At 59.2% G+C, this 20,255-nt stretch overlaps 1 protein-coding gene across 1 annotated transcript in view; it reads right to left on the bottom strand.

Moving 5' to 3' along the window:
• Positions 1–18,768: 18,768 nt before the first annotated feature.
• The window catches only part of CHCHD6 (coiled-coil-helix-coiled-coil-helix domain containing 6), a gene marked incomplete at both ends in the record, with an annotated part of 132,883 nt that continues 131,396 nt past the window's right edge, over positions 18,769–20,255 (bottom strand). The window contains one exon of the mRNA XM_082004595.1: positions 18,769–19,164. Within this exon, the coding sequence (XP_081860721.1) occupies positions 18,769–19,164 (396 nt within the window). The remainder of the gene's footprint in view (positions 19,165–20,255) is intronic.

Raw genomic sequence — 20,255 nt, forward strand, 5'->3', positions numbered from 1 at the left:
CAGGGCTAGAAAGCCCAACAGGAGATTCCCAAATTAATGTAGGCAACTGCTACTCAGGAGTTAGAACAAGAGCGAAGCGAGGCAGAGCTGGAGCGAGCAGAGAGACAACACTCTGCAGAGCTCCTCTGAGATTTCAGCTCCAAAAATATACATTAGCAGCAACATCTCATGCTCGAGCCCTGACATCAGGAGGGGTTTTGTCCAGTCTTTCTTAAAATCAGCAGCAGCAATTATTAAAAAAAATCAAAACAGCAGGAATGTTTAGTTTGTCTGCTTTCTTCAGTATTAAATGATTTGGGTTCCTGAGACTTCGACTGAATTAAAGCGGGGTCTGACCCCACAGTGGTGCGTGCAGCCCTGCACCGGAGCGCAGGCGCCTGCACAGCCCCAGCTCGCTGCCCACGGGAGCAGCCGGCAAGGAGCGGCGCGGGGCCAAAGGGCATTTCTCTCCCGTCACACTGCCTCCAACCCCCACGGAGAGGCCACGGCACGGCTAACGGCAGGGCAGCTCCTCAGCTGGCAGCACTTTAAACCACGCAGCACCCAAATCCCTCCAGGGCTGCACCCAAGGAGCATTTCGTCCCCAGGAGGACCCAGCCCAGGACCAACGTGTGAGCACTGCCAGGAAGTGAGACCCATGCTGCACACACGGCCACCGCGGTCCCAAAGCATGGAAAACCCCAAGCAGACACCCTGGAGCCGAGCCCAGCCCTGAAACAGGCTGCATTAAAATAATACACCCCAGCCTGGATGCACGCATGCCAACCGGGAGAGCAGGAACAAAAATAATACACCCCGCTACACTTGCCTGGACGGCAAGCGATGCAGCACAGAGCGTCCTGCAGCACAGAGCGTCCCCGCACAGGGCTGGCTCACCCCACTGCAGGGCCACGCTGCCAGCGAGACAGCACCGCAGGCTTCGTCTGTTTTCCATGCACACACACACACACATACATATACACACAAACATACAGCAGGAAACCTGCCGTCAGAAACAAAGCCGGCAAAGCAATCACACAAGCGCCAAACCCGCCCCAGCCCCTTTCATCCCACGCCGGCGAAGACATTTGCGCATGGTTTCACCTCGAAAGCGGCCATGCTGAGGCAGCCGCAGCCGCTGCGTGACCTGGACGGGGCTGCCTGCCTCACCGTGGCCAACGCTCATGCACCCTGACTTCAGAAGAGCGTTTCACCAAAAAGCCATCGGCTTGCCCCGCAAATGCCTGCGTCAGGTAGCGAGGGGCTGCAGCGTTCATACCCCGAGGCTACGGGCTTCCAGGTCCCACAGCGCGGCCAGAAACCTGGGCTCGGGATGGGAGATCGAACTTTGAGAAAATAATCATCACTTTTGATAGCATAAAGCAGGAGTACTGGGATGGAAAAACTAACCTTAAAAGGCAAAGACTGGACAGAGCATTAAGAACCAGCTCTCCACTTGTCCAGGCAGCGAGTCCAGAGCACTGACAGACGCCGAGTCAGCATGGGTGGCTAAGGCTACAAAGCAGCAGCCCTTGCGGAAACAGCCATAGCTGGGGTTTAAAAACATGCCCACAAGCACAGAGGCGCACATCTGGCACCCGCACACCTGCTTGCCATCCTCACCCCTGCGTCACCAAGACCCCGGTGGGCTCACATCGCCCCTGGCGCTCCCCACCTCCACACATGCCCCAGAAGGAGCCCCACAGAGGTCCCAAGCGGATCTGCATCCCCAGGGCTAGGGAAAGCATCATTTTCCTTGGAGAGAAGCTGCTCTCGAGCAGTAGGACCAGGCTGCAAATTGCCTCAAGAGCTTTACAGCCTTGCATTTTGCAAGGAAGGCTGGAAAAGCAAAGCCATAGCATTGAAAACCCCTATATAACCAGCACCCAAAAGGGGAAACGGCATTTAATGGGTCTTTACCTGCAATCTCTCCAAGTCACTTGCTGCTCTCAGCAATAGGAAACAGTCCGAGAAGGAACCGGCTCCATTTTCAAACATGTGAGCTGCTAGGCTGCTAGTAATTAGCAAAAGGGAGAGGGGAGATTATCCGGGGGAGAGAAAAGCCCGCAGGCCACAGGAGAGTCAGCCTCACCATACAGCTGGTGTATTTTTAGGTTCATCTGCCTGGGAAAAGCCTTGCAACAATGAGAAAAGGCTGGTGGTGGTACCGAGTTAGAGCTGCACTACATATGCAATCGTCTGCAACAGGGCTAAACTTTAACTCCTTCCTTCACTGCACACAGTCATTAAAAACTATTTAGCTGGGGTCTCTCCCTCGCAAGTGAGTTAAATCATTACAAATCTTATCCCTGGCTCAAACCACACCCTGATGAAATCAATGGCAAGCTCTGAAGCTGCCCCACTCCCATCTGTTACTATCACCTGCATCAGGAATATCTTCATCACCTTCACCTTCCTCACGGGCTCCTGCCACCCCCCCGGGCAGGGGCTGCGAACCCCATCCTGCCCTGTCACTGGAGCGCACGTGGACACAGCAGCTTCTGCTCTTGCCCTGCAAGGATCTCCTGAGCAAGGAATTCAACTTCTGTCCTAAGAAACATGACAGGGAGAAGCAGCCATACTGCCCAAGGACTTCAAGAAGCAGCTTGACCCTCAGCAAAAAGGGCCATAAAATAACAAGTAGTGAGGAAATTAAATAGCATTTCTCAAGCGCGCAATTGCCCTTCTCCAGTCCTCCACAAGAAGTCACGTCACACCAAGGAGAATAGCTCTGGAGCCACCACGTGCTCTCACCACCAAGAGACTGCACACTGCCCTGCAGAGAGCTGTTCCCAAATGGGCTCACCAGCATTTCCAAGATGGAAACGCAGGCCTCCCCCAACCACAATGTCCCAAGGCAGAGAGGCACACGAGGACAGTCTCAGCAAGTCCTGCCAGGACTGCTTGTCCCTGCCATGGAAACCAGGTGTGGACCGGGACCTTACACATATTCCCCACCTCCACTCAGCTATGCTAGAAGCAAGCCGATGGCTGTCCTTTCCCTTATTCTCACAACTCATCTGGGTATCGAAGCCCCCAGAGAGACCCTACAAGGACTGCCAAAACACCTTCTCTGCACAGCCCACGAGCTGGATGCATGCTTCCCAGGAGGAGAGCACACCCCGTCCTTCCCTTGGGCTCCTGCAGCCAAGGGAGCAATATACAGACCTGGGCCAACCGATGCCTGGGGTGGAGACCAACGCTCAGCCCGGGACTGACCATCCTCATAGGACACAGCCTGCCACCTCCCCATCCTGCTTCAGGAAGCGTGTCCATCAACACACATGGAGCAAAACACCTCACCCCAAACTCCTCTTGTCATGCTACAGGCATCAGGACCCCAGCTACGGGACTGCTTCTTCCTACCATCAACACCCGGGCAAGCTCAAGGCTTCACACCCCAGACTGGTGTGAATTCTGCCACGTCAATCAGGACCACTTAACCACATTTTGTCCCCAGCTTCAGACCGAAGTCCAGACCAAGTCCCTTGAAGGCCACCTTCCACCTTGGCTTTGGCCCAGGTGCTCCAGACCCTAGTTCTCACACCCCATCAGTCCACTGCCCCATGCAAATGTCCCCAAAACCAGCCCTACTAGCAGAGGTCACCTCTGTCCCGCTGGACCTGCAGAGGCCCAGAAGGTCACCCACAACACAGACCTCTCGACAGCCAAGCAGAGAAGTCCAATGAGAGGTCCTCTGGTCACTCTCATCCTCCCCACATCTGACCTCACTCCCTGTGGCATAACGCATCACTCCTCGCTCCCAAACCCGCTTCTCCACATCCTTCACCAGGCCAGGGCAGCCACAAACACAAGCCAATGACCCGACGCTCCCCAGATCGGTGCACCTCTTCCAGCCCAGCTCTCCGGGGAGGGCCTTCCCCTCTCTGACGCACACACACACCTCCACAAGACTAATGGGAGAGATGCGCTTCCCCCAAATCTCAGAGCAAATCCGGAGGGCTCTGGGTTTGCAACGAAGCACTGGCACAGGAGGATTCCCAGTTGCCAGACCCCCTCTGCTCCCAGCAACGGGAGGTTGCTCCGGGGCTGGTTTAATCCCAGCTGAGCTGAAATTCCCGTGCTTCCGCCTGGCCCTGTGCTGACACCAATGCTCGTGCCATCACGTGGCGAGCGGAGCACAACCACCGCCAGAGTTAAGTCTGATTAAAAGAGACCACAAAACTTCTCCAAACGAGGTTTTCCCAGCTAAACCGCAAGCCGTGCCTCTCCTTCCTTCCCTCTCAACCTCCCGTCCTTCCCTCTCTACCGTCCCAGCCGTGCTGCCCCGAGCACTGCAGCTGGAATTGGCTCCGGTCCCGGGTCCGCTTCCCCTGCAGAGGTCCCAGCTCAGCACAGCCCCACGTCTTATTTGCCCAAGGTGGAGCTGACCTGGGAGCCGCGAGACAGCCCGAGAGCTAGCAAAGCCTCGCTCAGCAGCCGGATGGGGAAGGTGGGGAAGCACCCGAAAGCTTCCCAACAGCAACACCACCACTGGGGAAACTCCGCTCCAAGAGACCAATGGGGGCTTCATTCACAGCAGGATGGGAGCAGGATATCCGATAAAAACAGGGAGGCACCCACCCACCACGGCAGGGGCTGTGCCCGCACTCTGCACTCCTGCTGGCAACACCACCCTGACGGCAGTGCCGGCACGGCCCCCCGCTCCGGCACACCTCCACCCCGGCTGCCCACAGCAAGGGGGTCTTACCCAGCTGACCCCAGCAAAGCAAACCTCGAAGAGTGAGCGCAGCGTTGCCCAAGAGGTGGCGGGTGGTAGAGAGCAGAGCAACACTGCTGCTCTCCCTGCAGATCCTGGTTGCAGCTCCAACCACGCTGGACACAGGCGCGCTGCTACGGCCCAACGCTGCGCACGAGGGGCCGAGACCTCGACGGGCGTCAGCATAAAGGACCTACTTATTCACCACCAAACCGAGAGGACACGGCTGCCTGCCTGTGCTGGGACGGCTGTCCAAGCGCCTCTGCCAAAAATCCACTTTTCTGCTAATGAAGGTGCCTGGACGGCAGCTCCAGCGAGCACCGTCACACCACCGAGGGCCAGGGAGCCACACACCCAGCAAGCCGAAAGACAGCCAGCACCCCCGCCGGCGTGCTCGGAGCCCCGGTGCAAGCTGACGCGCGCCCTGGCCTCCCGCCTCTCACCCACGCAGGCATGAGGTTGTGCGGAGCAGGACCTCTCCCACGCGTGCCGGCAGGCCCGCGGGCAGCGCCGCCGGGCCAATAATAAGGAATAATAGCGGGTGTCAGTGGAAGCCCAGGCTGCCGGCGGTGTCACGGGCTCAGCGGCGGCTCTCCTTCGGAAGCAGCGCTGCCTTCCTGCCTTCCTCCTCCCCCATTTCTTCCTGATGACATCAGCCTGAAAAACAGGTTTTTGACTTCAGAAGGGCCCATCGGCCGACTCTGGTCCCGCGGGAGAGGGGAGAGCCCCTGTGACAGCGGGAAGGAGGTAGTCATCCAGGAGCCGGACCCCAAGATGAGCAGCAGCGGGCAGGCAGGGACTCTGCCACCATGTCAGCACTTCTAGGAATAAAAACCACGACGAGATGGGGGTGGAGGGAGTGCACCCCTGGGGAACAGATTTTAAACCTTTTAGGGAAGCCTGAGCAGTTGTAAGCTTGAACTTGGGCTCACGCCCCAGCTCTGCCACTGCTTAGGTATGGGGCAGCCCGACCCACCCAGCACCGAAAAAGCCAAAACCCAGGGCCAGCTCCCGGCCCCCTCCAGCTCCCAGAGACCCACAGCAAGTCCTCAGGCTGGCCATAACGACAAGACAGGGCTTACAACCACCCAGCAAAGCCTTCCAAGGTCCACAGGGCTGGACTTGGACCAGGGGGGAACACGATTCTGCGAAACATCCTGCCCACCGGCCAAGCTCGAAGATTATTTTTAAACTCCTCCTAAAATATTTTTGGGTTTTCCTCTTCCCCTGTTGAAACTAACAGTCTGCACAGGAAAAGCGAAGCAGCCGCCCATACACAGAGCACGGCCACACGCACAAAGCAAACAACTTATTGCCATTATAATTACCTGCGATGTTATCGGCAGCTCTGACAGGGTCAGCATTCGCAGAAGGAAATGTGGTTTTCGCATTGTGTCATTCAAAACGTGAGACCATCCTTCCTCCCACCCTGCCCAAGGGTCGGCCACCAGCAGCACCCACTCGTGCCCACGCTGCATTAACCGGAGGGGGTGAACAGCCCCTGGGTGCAGGGCTGCATCACGCAGAAAATCTCTTCCCCCAACAGAAGCACCGATGGGAATCTGCCTCTCACCAGGGATTTACTTCTGCAAGAGCCTGAATATTTTGACACACAAGCAGTTGCTTAACTAAGCACATGAACCAAAGGGACTCACAGAGCTTCTACAATGACATCGAGATTTTACCTGGATGTGGGTAGCAAGGGGCTCGGAGCATCCCGGGAGGGCGAGCATCCCAGCCGGCTTCCTGATAATGGTGGGAAACCAGCCCTGCTCCTAAACCCTCACACGCTGGACCACAGCTCTGCTCTGCCAAACTCCCCCAAAAAACAAGAATCGTTCAACATTTATCAGTTCAAAACACCCGTGCAATTAGTAGCAAGACTTTTTTTTTCCCCCTCCACTATAATTATATACATTTTAATGCAATTACCACCCCTGTATTTTGTACATTAAACAGTAGGCAACCGAAGGAAGAGAGAGGCTTTATTTTTCTTGGCTTTGCCTTTCTGAAAATAATAGTATGTTGCAAAACAGCTCCGGCAGAAGGGCTTATCTTCACTGGAGAAAGAGGGGGAGCAGACAGAAAATGGGAAGGAGGGATGTCCCAAGGGGAAAGCAAGGATTGCCATGCCCTTCCATGCTGCCCTCGCCCTCCGGTCCCTACACGTACCTACACCTGGAAACCGCCCCCGATACCAGGGCCAGGACTCAGAAACAGTCTCAGCCTCCGTCCTCTGCTGCAGACGGCAAGGAAAACCAAATCAAGTAAATGGTCGTCGGTTACTCAACCCCTGAAGCCAGGGTCATTAGCCGGATTAAAAGCTCCCGAGCTCCGGCCGGCAGCACGGATAGCAAAGTGCAGCTAAACTGCCCAAATTGGATTATTACCACTCCTGGGTCTCCGTGCAGTTGGCCAGCGGACTGTGGGATGCTCAAGATGAGGAGGTGGGCGCCGAGCCCTGGGGCTGATCTGCAGGGAAGAGGAGGAGACAGTCCCCGCACAGCGGGTCCCTCCGAGCCACGCAGCCTGTCTCCAGCACCCCTGCCATGCTCTCACCCCAGGCACTTTCTCCAGCGAAATCCCTCACAAGCTCAGCTCAAGAAACAAAGAGGATATCACGCCGTGGCTCGCACCAGGCCCTGGATCAACCCCAGCAGTAACAAATCTCCTCTGCAGTTCAGGCGGTTCACGAGGGTCTCAGCCCCCAGGTACGTGGCAGCCCATGGGGCAGAGGTGGACTTGGCCCCCATTACATCAAGGCACCCCACACCATAGGGACAAAGGGGTCACCCAAAATACTCTGCCTTGTACCACACAAGGAGACTTCAGAGGAGAAAGGAGGAAAAGTGTTTGTGGAACATGAGCCTGACAATCTGGACGTGGAGTTTTTCTCCAGACTCAAACATCTCGGCACACCAGCAACAAGGAGGAGGTTTGCCAAGCCTTGGATAAAAGGAAAATAAACTTTTAAATGTTTTTAATTCAGGGTTTTAAGTGATAGCTTCTACCTGAAACAAGGGCTGGAGGCAGCCATGCGCTGCTCGGAAAAGCAATGCAAGCAAGGACACCGCCCCATGCCCGGCTCTGCTCTGACAAGCCGGTGGGAAGATGTGCATTTTGGCTACACAACAAGCCAAGCACAAGGGAGATGAGCCGTGTCTGCCCGTGCCTGGCACGGAAACCATTGAGATTTATTTGTTGGCTTGAGCTTTTTTCCTCCATGATGCACAAGATGTGTGCTCAAACCTGACTTCTAGGCATAGCTAGAGGACCACGTTGAGGTATCTACGTGGATTCAATGCTGCATCTGTGGCCAGGACTAAGAGGGGCACAGCTGAGGCTGCGGGTCAGAGACAGTGTCAGAGCACACATGTTCTCACCTCATACCACCTATCTGCAGTGGAATGTTCCCCACAGCACTGCCCAGAACGTGTCATGGGCTAGAGAGAGAAGGTGACTGCCTCCAGCCTGAAGCCAAACCAGCGCTGGACAGGGGCAAACATCCACTCCTCCCCATTTCGCATGGACCCACAGCGCTCAGCACCTTGCTGGGAAAAGAGTCCCCAGCCCAAACCCAGGAGAAGTAAGGGATCGGGGGCCACACTGAACCAAGCTTCCCATCACTCCTGATTCCCAGCCCTTGGGCCTTCTTCCTCACCCATCACACACCACCGAGCCATTCACCAGTCAAACACTGGCCAGGAGCCCTCTGCCCACTGGTTTCTTCCATACAGCACACAAGTATCTAATGACACAATTGGAAGAGGCATCAATGGATCACAGAGAGCAGTAACCCAAGGACTCCACACATATATCCCACTAGCCCAGGTCATTGCAAAACCCGAGCTTGCAGGCAGCGAGGACGGCATATGGGCATCACAGTGGGTGACCCATGCCCACCTTCACATTACCACACAGAGGGATGGCAGCACCTCCGCTGCCCTGCCCCTTCTAAGGTCCACCTTCCTTCTGCTATGCCGGGGTGCCAAAAAACATGACTGACCCCTCCACCGCGAACACAAGCAACTGCAGCACCAAAACACCCTGCATGGTGAGTCGGTCACAACAAAGCCCCGCGGGGCTCAGCAGAAGCCCGACGCTGCAGGCGAGGCTCCCCCCAGCTTGCAGAGAGCCGGCGGCACCAGCACTGGGCGCTCCTGCTCAGAAATTCCCATCTCGGGGCCGAGCCCGGCTCTCGCCGGTGGTTAGTGCTACAGCCGGGAGCAAGGCAGGCAGCAACAAAGGCCCTGACCCTCACTCAGCCTAGAGAATAAACATGTACAAGTTTCCTTCATTAAGTCCAATCCCAGGGTCAGATCCTTCCCTTTGTTGAACGGATGTCAAAAGCAGCGAACCCACCAAAATAAATTGCATGACATTTACACCGGGGAAGCAGGGCAGGGGCTGGCCCCAACTGCTGCCGGGATGGAGGAGGGGAGGCAGCCCTGCCAGCACGCAGCAGCACCGCTTTTATTACCCTCTTCCATTTCGGCTGCGCAAAGCTCCGGCGAAACAGCGCGCGCCCAGAGCCGCCGGCGTGGCCCTCGGCCCCGTCTCCGCAGGAGTTGGGAGTTTGTTTATCTCTCGCAGGGCCCTCTGCCTCACATGGGAAAAGGGCTTTGTGTTACGGAGAGGCGCAAGGGCTCTTCTCCACGGCTCCGCGCTCAGCCCAAGCACGCACGAAGGCGGATGCCTCCGCTCTGCTCCAAATCCGATGCATCTATCTAAAAAAAAAAATAAGCCAAGAGAGGAAAACTCTCGACAGTGCTGCTATCGTTGCGCTAACAAAAACAACGCCACCGAAACTTCAATCTGCAGGGTACCAGCTGCAGAAAGCCCAGCCGCGCAACGAAGCAAGAGCCAGCCGGCCCCCGGCGCTGCCTCCCCGCAGCCCCTCGGGAAGCAGCGTATCCAGGCTCGCCGCGCTGGGAGGAGCGGCACCGGCAGCCAAAGCCGCAGGCGGATGGGGAACACCAGATCGCACACACTATCGGGTATTTTGAATCCAAACTTCCTTACCAGCCTTCCTTACAGCCCCGTGCCGCTGCACCGCCGGCATCCACCAGCACCAGCAGACCACTGCACGGCGAGGGAGCAGAAACACGAGTCTTCTCCCCTCGCAGCCGCTTAAGAAATTATCTGTGCATCCTCCCAGAGGCTTCTGCCCCGCTGCTTTTCCTTGGCTTCTCCACCTTTCCGCCCCATTTGGTCACCAGTGTCTTCAGAGAGAGACATGGAGTCACTCATTTTACACACTGAGTATATACAAAAGACCCTGAGATTGTTCAGGAAGCAATTAGCTGCTGTTCAGAGGAAAATGGTGTTTTCAAATGGATAACCTTTGATGTAGTCAATAGCCTCAGCTCCTCTTTTTTTTTTTTCCTTTTTTTTTTTTCCTTGCAGCCACACACAAAAGAAATTAAAAAAAAAAAAAAGAAAAAAAAAAGAAATCCAACAGAAGGCTGGTGATTCTCCCCAACACAGCCCTCGCTCGGCAAAAAGGGATTTTCTCTCAAGCCAGAGGAAAAGCAGCTTCAGAAAGACAGCTCATCTGCCCAACTTTTCTCCCCTCCGTGTCCCAGAGCCCCAGAGAAGGGCCATGAATATTCATCCCTCCCGTTAGCAGGTTCTGCTTTTGTTTTGTCCTCCCCAAAGCAGGAGGAAGGGGGGAGCTAACAAGTGAGGTTAATGCCTGTCTTTCCTCTCCCATCCATCTCCTCTTTAACCAGTGACCTTCATGTTAAGCCCCGTTTACACACCAGCCCCTCTCTGCCGGCTGCCCCCGCCCCGGCGCTCGGCCAGGGGCAGAAGCAAGAGCCCCCGCAAGGCGGACAAGGCAGGGGAAGCGATTGCGGAATTTATTTCAGGGTGCCGCACAGATTTTTGCACATCCCTCCCCGCTCGCACGCCGGAGCTGCCGTGCGTGTTTGCGGGGCAGAAATGGGGAAGGGAGCGGGGTAAGGGACGCCCAGCGCGCAGCCGGCCGTCTGCATCTGCCGCCGGCCGCGTTAATACCGCAGGCGGCAGGCGCGCACCGGCACGCAGCGCCGTACGCCCCGGTCGGAGAAGTGCCCGGGCGCTGCGCTGCCAAACTGCAGCACGATCGCGACAGTAACAACCACAACGAGGGCGAGGGCAGCCGCCCCACAGGGCGTCCTGCCTGGCTGGGCAAACGCGCCCCACGGCAGCAGCCGGGAGAAGGGAAGCGCGGGGGAACAGCGGCTCCGCGGGTTTCGGAGCGAGCCCAGCCCCGTTGCCGCGCCCCGCGCCCCGGCAGGATGCGGGGACGCGAAGCAGCGGGGATGCGGGGCGGCGGGGATGCGAGCAAGACTACAGGGCAGCGAGGACGGCAGCGGGGATGCGGGGAGGCGAGACCGGGAGGGGCTGCGCCCCGCTCCCGTCTCCGCGGCGCCGGACTCGGGTGGGCAGCGCGGCCGTGGGCTCCCCGCGGCGCTGGGGAATCGAACCCCGCCGAGACCGCGGCGGACTGCAGGAGGGAGAAAAGGAGGGAGAAAGGGAGGGAGGCGGCCCCGGCCCCCGCCCGGTCCAGCCCGCACCTGCCCGGTCCCTAGCGCCCTGCTGCGAAACCCACGCGGGGCGTGGGGCGGATAAAGAAAACGGCTCGGTCCCCGGCGGCTCTCCGTTCCCCGGAGGGGGGCGGCTGCCGCGGCCGCGATCCCGGAGCCGCGGAGCGCAATGCGGGCCGGCCCCGGGCGGCAGCAGCGCGGCGCCGGCCCGGCCCAGCCCGGCCGCCGCGGCCCCTCCGCGCCCCGCGACGAGCCGCCGCTGCCCTGCCCGGGCCGGCCCCTTTTCGCCGCCGCCGCGTGTTTTTGGGGCAAGACAGACGAATCGGCGCATTTTTAACAAACCAGCCAATCGGGCGCATAAAGGCACGCGCCGCACCCGAGGAGGAAAGTTGCAACCGGGTTACTCACGGCTCCGGTCCCCGCTCGCCTCCGCCGTGCCAGCCATAACTGCATTCCACACCAAGCCGCCCGCCGGGCCGCCGCCGCCGCCGCCGCCGCCGCCGCCGCCGCCGCCGCCGCCGCCTCCTCCTCCTCCTCCTCCTCCTCCTCCTCCTCCTCCGCCGCCGCGTCCTCCGCGCCCGCCTCCCCCCGCCGCCGCCCGGGTCTCCGTGCCCGCCTCGCTCGCGCCGCCGCTGCCCCGCATGAATGGGACGGCGGCGCGGGGCCCCGACGGAACGCCGCCCGCCGCGCGCCCCCGCCGCCGCGCGCACGCGCACGGCCGCACCGGCCGCGCGAGGGAGGAGAGGCGGGGGCACCCGCGCGCGCCGCCTGCAGGGGGCGCCCGGGGTGGGAGAGGGAGGGGAGAGGTGGGCGGAGCCGCCCCGCCCTCGGCCTGCCCTTAAAGGGGCGATGCACGCCGGGAGGGGGCTTTAAAAGAGGCCATAGCTGGTGGGGACCCATAGGCCCCTCCGCACCCCCAGCACCGCGACCGGGCTGTGGGGAAACCGGGCGGGCTGGGACCCACCTCAGGGCAATGCCGCACGGACGGCCTTCCTCGGCCTCCTCCTGGAAAGAATGTCCATTCAGCATCGTTCCACTGACTCCGCATCCGCTCCGCCTAAAAATAAAATTACAAAGGGGGGAAAAAAAAATAATAAAAGCCATAAAAAAGATTAATTGGGGGGCTGAGGTGATTGTTTATCTTTAAGCACGCTGGGTGCCAGCTGCTCCTGTCACCTTCCTTATGCTTCCTCCCTTGCTTTCCCCTCTTCCCTTCCCCGGGCAGCCGTGCTCCCCTGCCACCCCCAGCACAGCACACCCCCATACAAGAGCTCCTGCATGTTTGTGTAGGCCCTACAGAAAAGCTCCATCGTCTCTCAGTAGGGAAGGAACCTTTGTAAAGACCAACAGAAATAAACACAGTGTTTATAATCGGGACCTCCACCGAATCCATGAGCGCCCTTTGGGCTGGAAATGGCAGGGAACGGCTCTCTCCGGACCTGCCCACCAGGAGACGGAGCTGCAGCTGGTTATGGTTTACTGGCACTGCAGTACGGGGGCCATGGGGGTCACCTCTCTGTGGGCAATCAATGCAAGCTGGTTTGATCACCCGGGTTTTCACGGGTGCAACCGGCCAGATCTTTACCCTCACCAGCTCCCAGCGCTGGGACACGCTTTGCCCTTCAGACAGGGACGCGCCGCTGGCGTTTGGGAGGTGCCCCCATCAGTGACGGAAGGCACGCGCTCACCTTGCGCAGGCACGCTCCTGTCGACCCCCTCCGCCGGCATGGCGACAGGCACGTGTGCCTCCGGGCAGGCCAAGGCACCAGCCTGTGCCCAGCTCCTTGCCCTGGCTGATGGGAGGAACTGGCTCCCGAAGCCGGGGAGACCGGGACGCCTCCTTCGGCAAGGGCGGCGCGGGGGCCGCTGCGGCGCCTTTGGGGGAGGACAAGGAAGGAGAGCGGGGGGCTGCTGGTGACCTCAAGCACCAGAACTGATAAGGAGAGGGGCCCTCGGAGGCTCCGGTGAGGGGGGGACAGAAGATGGAGGGGAAAATAGGTGACTTGGCTGAGTCCCACAGCAGAGGTGCTCTTTCCCTCCTCAGCACCGCCGTGGTCGCGCCGTGCTCAAAGCCAGCCCCAGGGCGAAGCTGACGTCCCTGCGGCTCCGACCACAGGTTGCGTCAGACACAAACGGGGTTTTCTTCCCAGTTATCCCCGCACCCTGCCCTTGCCAGCATCCATCTCTGGGAGGCCGGGAGGAGCCGGGAACAACCAGGCGTATTCCCCCGGCATGCGGCATCGGTGCCTGCCATTCCCCCACCTCTTGTTTGTGCTCAGACACACATGGGGCCCAGACTTAAAAGCTTTTGAGACAGAGATGAGCAAGCTCTGCTGGCATGGAAGCAGCTGGGGTTTGGATCTCTACCCCCAGGTTGAAACAAACACTTCTCTTTTTTTTTTTCGGGTTTTTTTTTTTTTTTTTTTTTTCCTTTTTTGCCTTCCTCCAAGAGACTAAATTTAGTGAATTCCTTTCACATTAAAAACTTGTCAGGTATTCACATCCAAAGTGGCTGCTGCTTGGGTCTCTCAAGGGAGTTACCGAGACAGCGAAACCTCTTAAACATATAAAGAAGAAAGGAGAGATATTCAAGCAATCTCCCACCACCGCTTTTAAATCCGCTCTCTCCCCGGACCGGTGCATGGGCACCTCCATCCCACGGCTGCCATCTCCTGCTGCAGAGGCAAGGGCAAAGGGATGAATTCTTCCACCCCGGGGCAGGACCGAGCGGTGCAGCAGCACCGACCCACCAGCCACCACAGCCACTCCGGTGTCCCCCCGCTCAGCACTGGTGGGAAGGAAACCGGAGCGATTTGTTTTTGCTGAAGGGTGGACTGTCAACATCCATCCAGCGACGAGGGAAACCAAGGTGGTGAAGCTGAGAAAAGAGCGGGCATCCGGCCGTGGGTGCACCTCTGGCCCCCTCCTGAGCCACCAAGGAGGGTCCAGCCCTGAGGGAGGGGAATTAAAAAACGACAGCAAGAAAACGCAAGCACCCCCGTGCCAGGAGCCTGGCGCGGGGTCAGGGAGGGACCGGGCGCCTGGCAGGGGAGCACCCCGGGTCTGTACCGGGGGGGAAGCAGCCTCAGGCTCGCAGTGACCCACAGCACTCGCGCAGCCGCTCCGGGGGCTCGCCCAGCACTGTGCCCGGCGGGCACTGGGACACGCTTGTCACTCATGTGGCTTCCCCCCGGGTCTGGGCACCTCACCCCCGCAGCGGGACCCTCATTATCTCAGGAAGCCTGTCCTTTTATCCTGCCTCCCACGGGGCTTTAATTGCTCCGTTCATTCCCCAACCTCCTTGTGCATCCTCACCCCCCTTCCCCGACAGACCCCGGCGGGCTGACAGCCTCGCCGTGCCCCGAGGACAGCCGGCTTGAGTGGCACCTCAAAGGCACTGGGCTCGGCAGGGTGCTGGGAGGAAGGGCTGGAGGCAGGAGGTGGCTCCAGTGGCAGCTGGACCCAAAGCCCAGCGGTGAGGGGCTCGCCCGGCTCCTTCTCCTTATGCTAAAAGCTGACTCGGCACTTCTTACCCACAACTTTAACCAAAATTGCATGGAGAGACAATCTGTTCTCGGTGTGCCTGGTGCGCTTTCCCCACGTTACCGAAGCGACCGAGGGGCATTTTGTTCTCTAAAAGCAGCCTGACAACTACTTTGTAAAAAATAAACTAACTCGAAGAGGATAAGGTCGCTGCAGAGAGCCCAAAGAGATTGGGAGCCTCTTCTGCTCAGCTCAGGGGTTAACCTGGCCTGAGTGGCGAGGGGCTAAAAATAACCAGCCAAATTCACAATTTTTCAACCGTTTTCAATTTTTGCCTGCTAAAAATTTCTGCTAAAAGGCATATTCCTGCGCAGTGGGAGGGCAGACGCCCAGGTCCTCAAGCACACGCCACCGCCCTTGGTCATCACCCACAGACCATCACAAAATGAACCCCCCAGAACCTGCGACCACGGTTTAAACGCCCTGCACGGAACAGCAACACATAGGGATGAGGTCAGGCCAGCGGCCACAGCCCTGAGGCTTTTTGGGCTGTGAGAGCGGGCTGGCCCAGAGGACAGCCTGCAACCCAAATGTGGGCTGAGGGGGACCTTCACACTCAAGCTCCGCAGCTCAGCTCGGCCCAGCCGGTCCCAGGGCCCCCTCCAAAAGAACGTGGGCCCCAGGAGGGGATCAGCTCTGCCCAGATGTCAGCAATGGGGTTTTTTTCCTCTCCCATCCTCGCAGACATCTTTGCTAATCGACCCGGGGACAGAAAGGCTGGGCAGACCGGCTGGGGAGGCAGCGCTGGGACCAGCCAGAGGGTTTGTCAAAGTTTTCCAGGAGGTGTCAGCAGCTCTTTAAGCTTCTTGACAGCCAGGATAACAAACTGTACCCTGGATCCCCAGAGCTCCGCAGACAAAATTAAAATGGGTAATGAATAGAGCCATTTTTCAGGGGATCGCAGCTGCAGAGGCAAGCGGGGCCAGCGGGCAAAAGGCGCTGAAGAGGCATGTGGGGAAGGGACCCGGGGTGGCACGGGGGCTGTCACCAGGGCGGCGTGTGGTCCCGCTCTGCCGGCTCTGCCCGAGAAGGAAGGCACTTTGCTGCACGTCAGTGCGGCTTCTATCCTGCGCCTGCTGCTACAGGCACCCTCAGGGTCATCGGGGGCTGCGAAGCGCCGCTGGCCAGCGGCCCCTTCCGCCGCCCCGCCACGCTCGTGTTCCTCAAAATGGGGAATTTTCCATTAGAGGCCTCAGTGGGCAGGCAGCACCGTCATTCATTACAGCAAGGCCCTCCCCGGCTAGGGAAGGGAAGGAAGAGGTCTGCGGGCGAAACGGGTTGCCTCGAAGGGGATCAGGAGGAAGAGGTGTCTGGGAGCATCCTGGTTTCCCCAGCCCGTCACACTGGCAGCGATGCACCCTTTGATTTGGGAGGAGGTTGGGTGGGGCGAGCACTGGGAGCTGCGCCTGTGGGAGATGCTCGGGGGGACCCTGCCGGGTCTGTAGCGGGAGGTCCAGGCACCCGTGCCAGCACCTGGGACCCAGGGGAGGACACCCGGCAGCCAGCCGCGACGGGAGAGGGCGGATGCCCAGCAGGACAGCTCGCTCCGCCCTTCTCAGAGCTGCCCCCCAGCTCCCAAAAGACTTGCCTGCCCCCGTGACTGGGCCTGCCAGCCGCCAGGCCAGGCGTGCACCAGTGCTTCCCGGTGGGGGGGAGGTCCTGCAGAGACCCCCCCGGCCACACCTGCACCGGCTGAGCTCCCTCCCGGCTCCTTCATCCCTGGGCCCCGTGACTCACAACGGCGCTTAATTAGCGGGAGCCTGATGCAGACACCCGTCAGCTCCTCCGAGACAACCAGCATTTCACGTTAGCTGCCCCGGGGCTGTTCGGCAGGAACGGCTCGCTCTCCGTATTGATATTCCTTCATCTCAGCCTCTTTTCCAAGCCGTCAAGCTGCCATCTCAACCCTCCCAGGCCCAGCAGCGCCAGGGAAAGCACAGCCTCGTGTCCGACAGCTCCTGGACTCCGATCCCACCCTTGCAGCCGCTCACGAGCGCTGGAACCGCTTTGTGCTTCGCCCCGGCAGCCCGAGGGCTCCCTGCCACGGGAATCAGGCAGCCCTCGATGAGCCAAACCCCGGTGTCCCCGCACAGCGTGCGCCAAACGCAGACTTTGAGTCGGGGCAACTTCGAAGGCAGAAAAGTCACTGCCCGACTCCCCAGCTCCGCGGAGAGTGTCCGAGATGCGGACCTCAGCCACCGCGGACCTGGCATCACCGCCCTGGCCGTGGTGCGGGGACGCCCACGCCACCGGGAGCCACGGCGATAGCCAGTAGAGGCTGCGTGGCCGCTCTGATTTATTGCAGCCGGCAGAAGGGCGCGGTGCCATCACCAGCGCATTTAGTGCCGGGGGCATTTTGTGACGCAGCGGTGCACCGTGGCTGCTGCAGCGGGTTACCTGGGGTGGGCTGAGGTCCGCAGCCAGTCTTGCAGAGACAGGAAAAGGCAGGACAGATTGACCCGACGGTTCTAACTGAGATATAAAGAGACCCCCTGTTAATTGCAAAAGGCGTTAACTCTGAAACCTAATGGTTGAGGGCTGAATAGCAACCCAAGGTCAGTGCGCAGCACCTTAGCTGGCCTGTCACCAGCTGGAACCAGGCGGAGCATTTCTAGGGAAATACCCCGTCCTTCGGAGTGTCCCTCCACACCCCCTCCGCCATCACCCACCATACTGCCACTTACTCCAGCCTGCCCCGCACCCTCCCTCTCCAGGGCCAGCTGAGGACCCCTTTCATGGAGCAGATTCGCCTCCTCCCTCACCATCAGGTATCATCGTCTGCTTCCCAAAGGCTTTCTGGTCCTCCACCAGTGCCAGGAGGAAAGATGCTGTGCTCAGCATGCGTAGGGACAAGGTGGGGTTGCTGTGGTCTAAGAGCATCCCGCCTCCATTTCATGCATGGGGAGAAGACAGAAAATGACACAATTAAGACCCCAATGATGCATCAGCCGGACTAAACCCCAGGCCATAGTTGCCCCTACTTCTAGGTGCCAGGCTCCATTGCCAGGCTGGCTGCTTCCCCCACAACTGAAGTCAGTGGAAAGATCAACACCAAATCCTTCGGTGGTTCAGAAATTCACCTCCATCACATGGAACAAGTGGGTGGCCACGAGACACCAAGGAATCCCTTCCCTTTCTCCAGTACCCATGTAAAATTAAAATGGACAAGGAAGAAGCTGCTGTAAATAATGCATTTGTGGTGCACTACACGGCTTCAGGAGCACATATTCATTGTCTAGTCTTATTTAAAGAAACCCAGCCCTGCCTGCATCATTAAAAATGCATCCTGGCTTCAGCTTCATCCCATACACGCTCGCCACTGTGAAGCAGGTGGCTTGGTGGCTGTTTTCGTGCCTTCCCACTCTCAGCTGGTCCCGGGCAGCCCCGTGCTGGTACGAGCGAGGCCTCCGGGTCACATGAAAAATTCACGCGCTTTGGCACCGCGCCTTTTCCATCCCTCTGCTCCCTGCTCCTCCCTCGCACCTGGGCCTGAGGACTGACTCTCTGCCGCTGCCTCCCAGACCCCAGCAGCATCCTCCGAGCTAATAAAGGATGCTAACGAGAACTGCTAAGCCCTGGTCTGGCCACAGCATCAATCCCACCGCTTTCCCATCCTGCTGCCTTCTCCCCACCTCCCTCTGGCCAGTCTTAATTCTCCCTGACACGTTCCCCTTGCTTGCACCCTGCGTCTCCTCCCCACCCACAGCCCGCCGTGCTGCGGGGTTCACCGGCTCTTGCCTGGGTGTTAACGGCCGGTGGGAGCCGAGCCCGTGGGGAGCCAGTGTCCCTACAGCATCCTCCTGCCTCGCCGCAGGCGGCAGCGAGGAATCAGACCCCTTAGGACCCGCAGGCTGCAGCAGCGTGTTTGCTCTTCATTTTCATTCCAGGGATGAGGTGCCCAAGGCTGGCGTCTTGCAGAGCTCCTGGCAGGCACCGGAGGGAATTTAATTCGCCCTTGGTGCTCTGGAAACCGTGGCTGAGGGTGAGGAGGAGACGCTAGACCCAAAGCTGGGAATGAGGAGAGGAAGGTGAAGTCACCCAACGCCTGGCTGAAATTCGCCACATGCCGTTCAACAACCAGGCAGCTACAAGCCTGAACGCCTCGTTAATGCGGCAGCGCTTCCAGTAACACGGCTGAAGCAACGGCAGCTCGTTAAGGAAGACGACCTGCCGCTTGCGGGGCGGCGAGGAGGGCAGCCACGAGGAGCTCTGTGCCGAGGCCACGTGCCCCTGGCACACGCAGTGCCCCGAACTACCCACTTTGCTGCAGAAGCCGGGCAGCTCCAGCAGCTCCTGAGAGAGCGAGCCCACCCACGCTGGCACCGCCGGCGTGGGGCAGCGCACAGACCAGCACCTCCGGACGCCCACCAGCCAGCCCTGGCACGGCGGAGGCTGGGCAGGGAAGCGGGGGGAAGCTTAGGGGGGTTCCAGCCCCAACCCGTGCTCTCACCGCTCAGCCGGGCCACGACTAACGTACCTGCACCCACCCCTGCGGGGACCGGCGGGTGCCCCGGGGTGCTCCCACCCTGACCGAAGGCAGAGCCATCAAACCGCGCTCAGCCCGTCTCTGCCTGCTGGAGGGAGCACGTGGCCGACAGCAAGCGCCAGCGAGGCCACAGCGAAGCCTGGGTCGCTCACAGCTTCGAGTATTTATCCCTGCTTGCTGCTCACCGCCTCCCGGGCAGCGCCGAGCTGCCGGCCAGCCCGAGGCAAACCGCAGGGTGGGATAAGCCGGCAGCATCGCTCGGACACACGGACGCCCGCCCACAGCCCCGCGCAGGCAGCCCGCGCCCGCCCTGGCACCCGCCTGGATCCTCCGCATCCCCCCGCGAAGGAGCTCCTCCGGAGACACTGCAAGAAAACCTGGGAGATAACACATGCCTGCGACATTAGCAATTAAGGAACATTAATTATAATAATAATAATTATCACAAAATAGCATTTTTATGGCACAATATTATGCTGAAGGATTTACAACATACCGAATCATGAAGTTTGTAATTAAAGTTATTTTAGTTTCTAATTTCGCTTTAATTCTATTCCAATAAAAGATATGATAAATATACCTTAAAAAAAACCCCCACAGAAACCATTACTTAAGAGAACTTCTCTGTACAGGGATGTTATATTGCGGCACAGAGATCCCTTGAGGAGCATCGCAAACCTCGGCGAGGAAGAAGTGTCCAGCCCTGTGAAACACCGAGCTCCCGCAAGCCTCGCGCCGGCACAGCGGCGTGTTTGCAGCCTGCGACGCGCCCGCAGCCTCTTGGCTTCAGCTGCCCGCCATAAGCCCTCCCAAGATGGTTTTGTCGGTCACCGTGTTGCTTCTGCTGGCAGGACGGGAGGAACTGGAGAGCCTGGTATCCGCGAGGCAGCTCCCCCGGAGGAGCCGAGCCGGGTTTATTCCCCGGTTTATTGCCGGCGGAGCCCTGGCATCGCCGCTACGCGCGTGACATGCTGCCTGGATGGAGCAGGGACGTGTT

The sequence above is a fragment of the Phaethon aethereus genome (genome assembly GCF_964289735.1).
Source record: "Phaethon aethereus genome assembly, chromosome: 11".
Lineage (NCBI taxonomy): Eukaryota > Metazoa > Chordata > Aves > Phaethontiformes > Phaethontidae > Phaethon > Phaethon aethereus.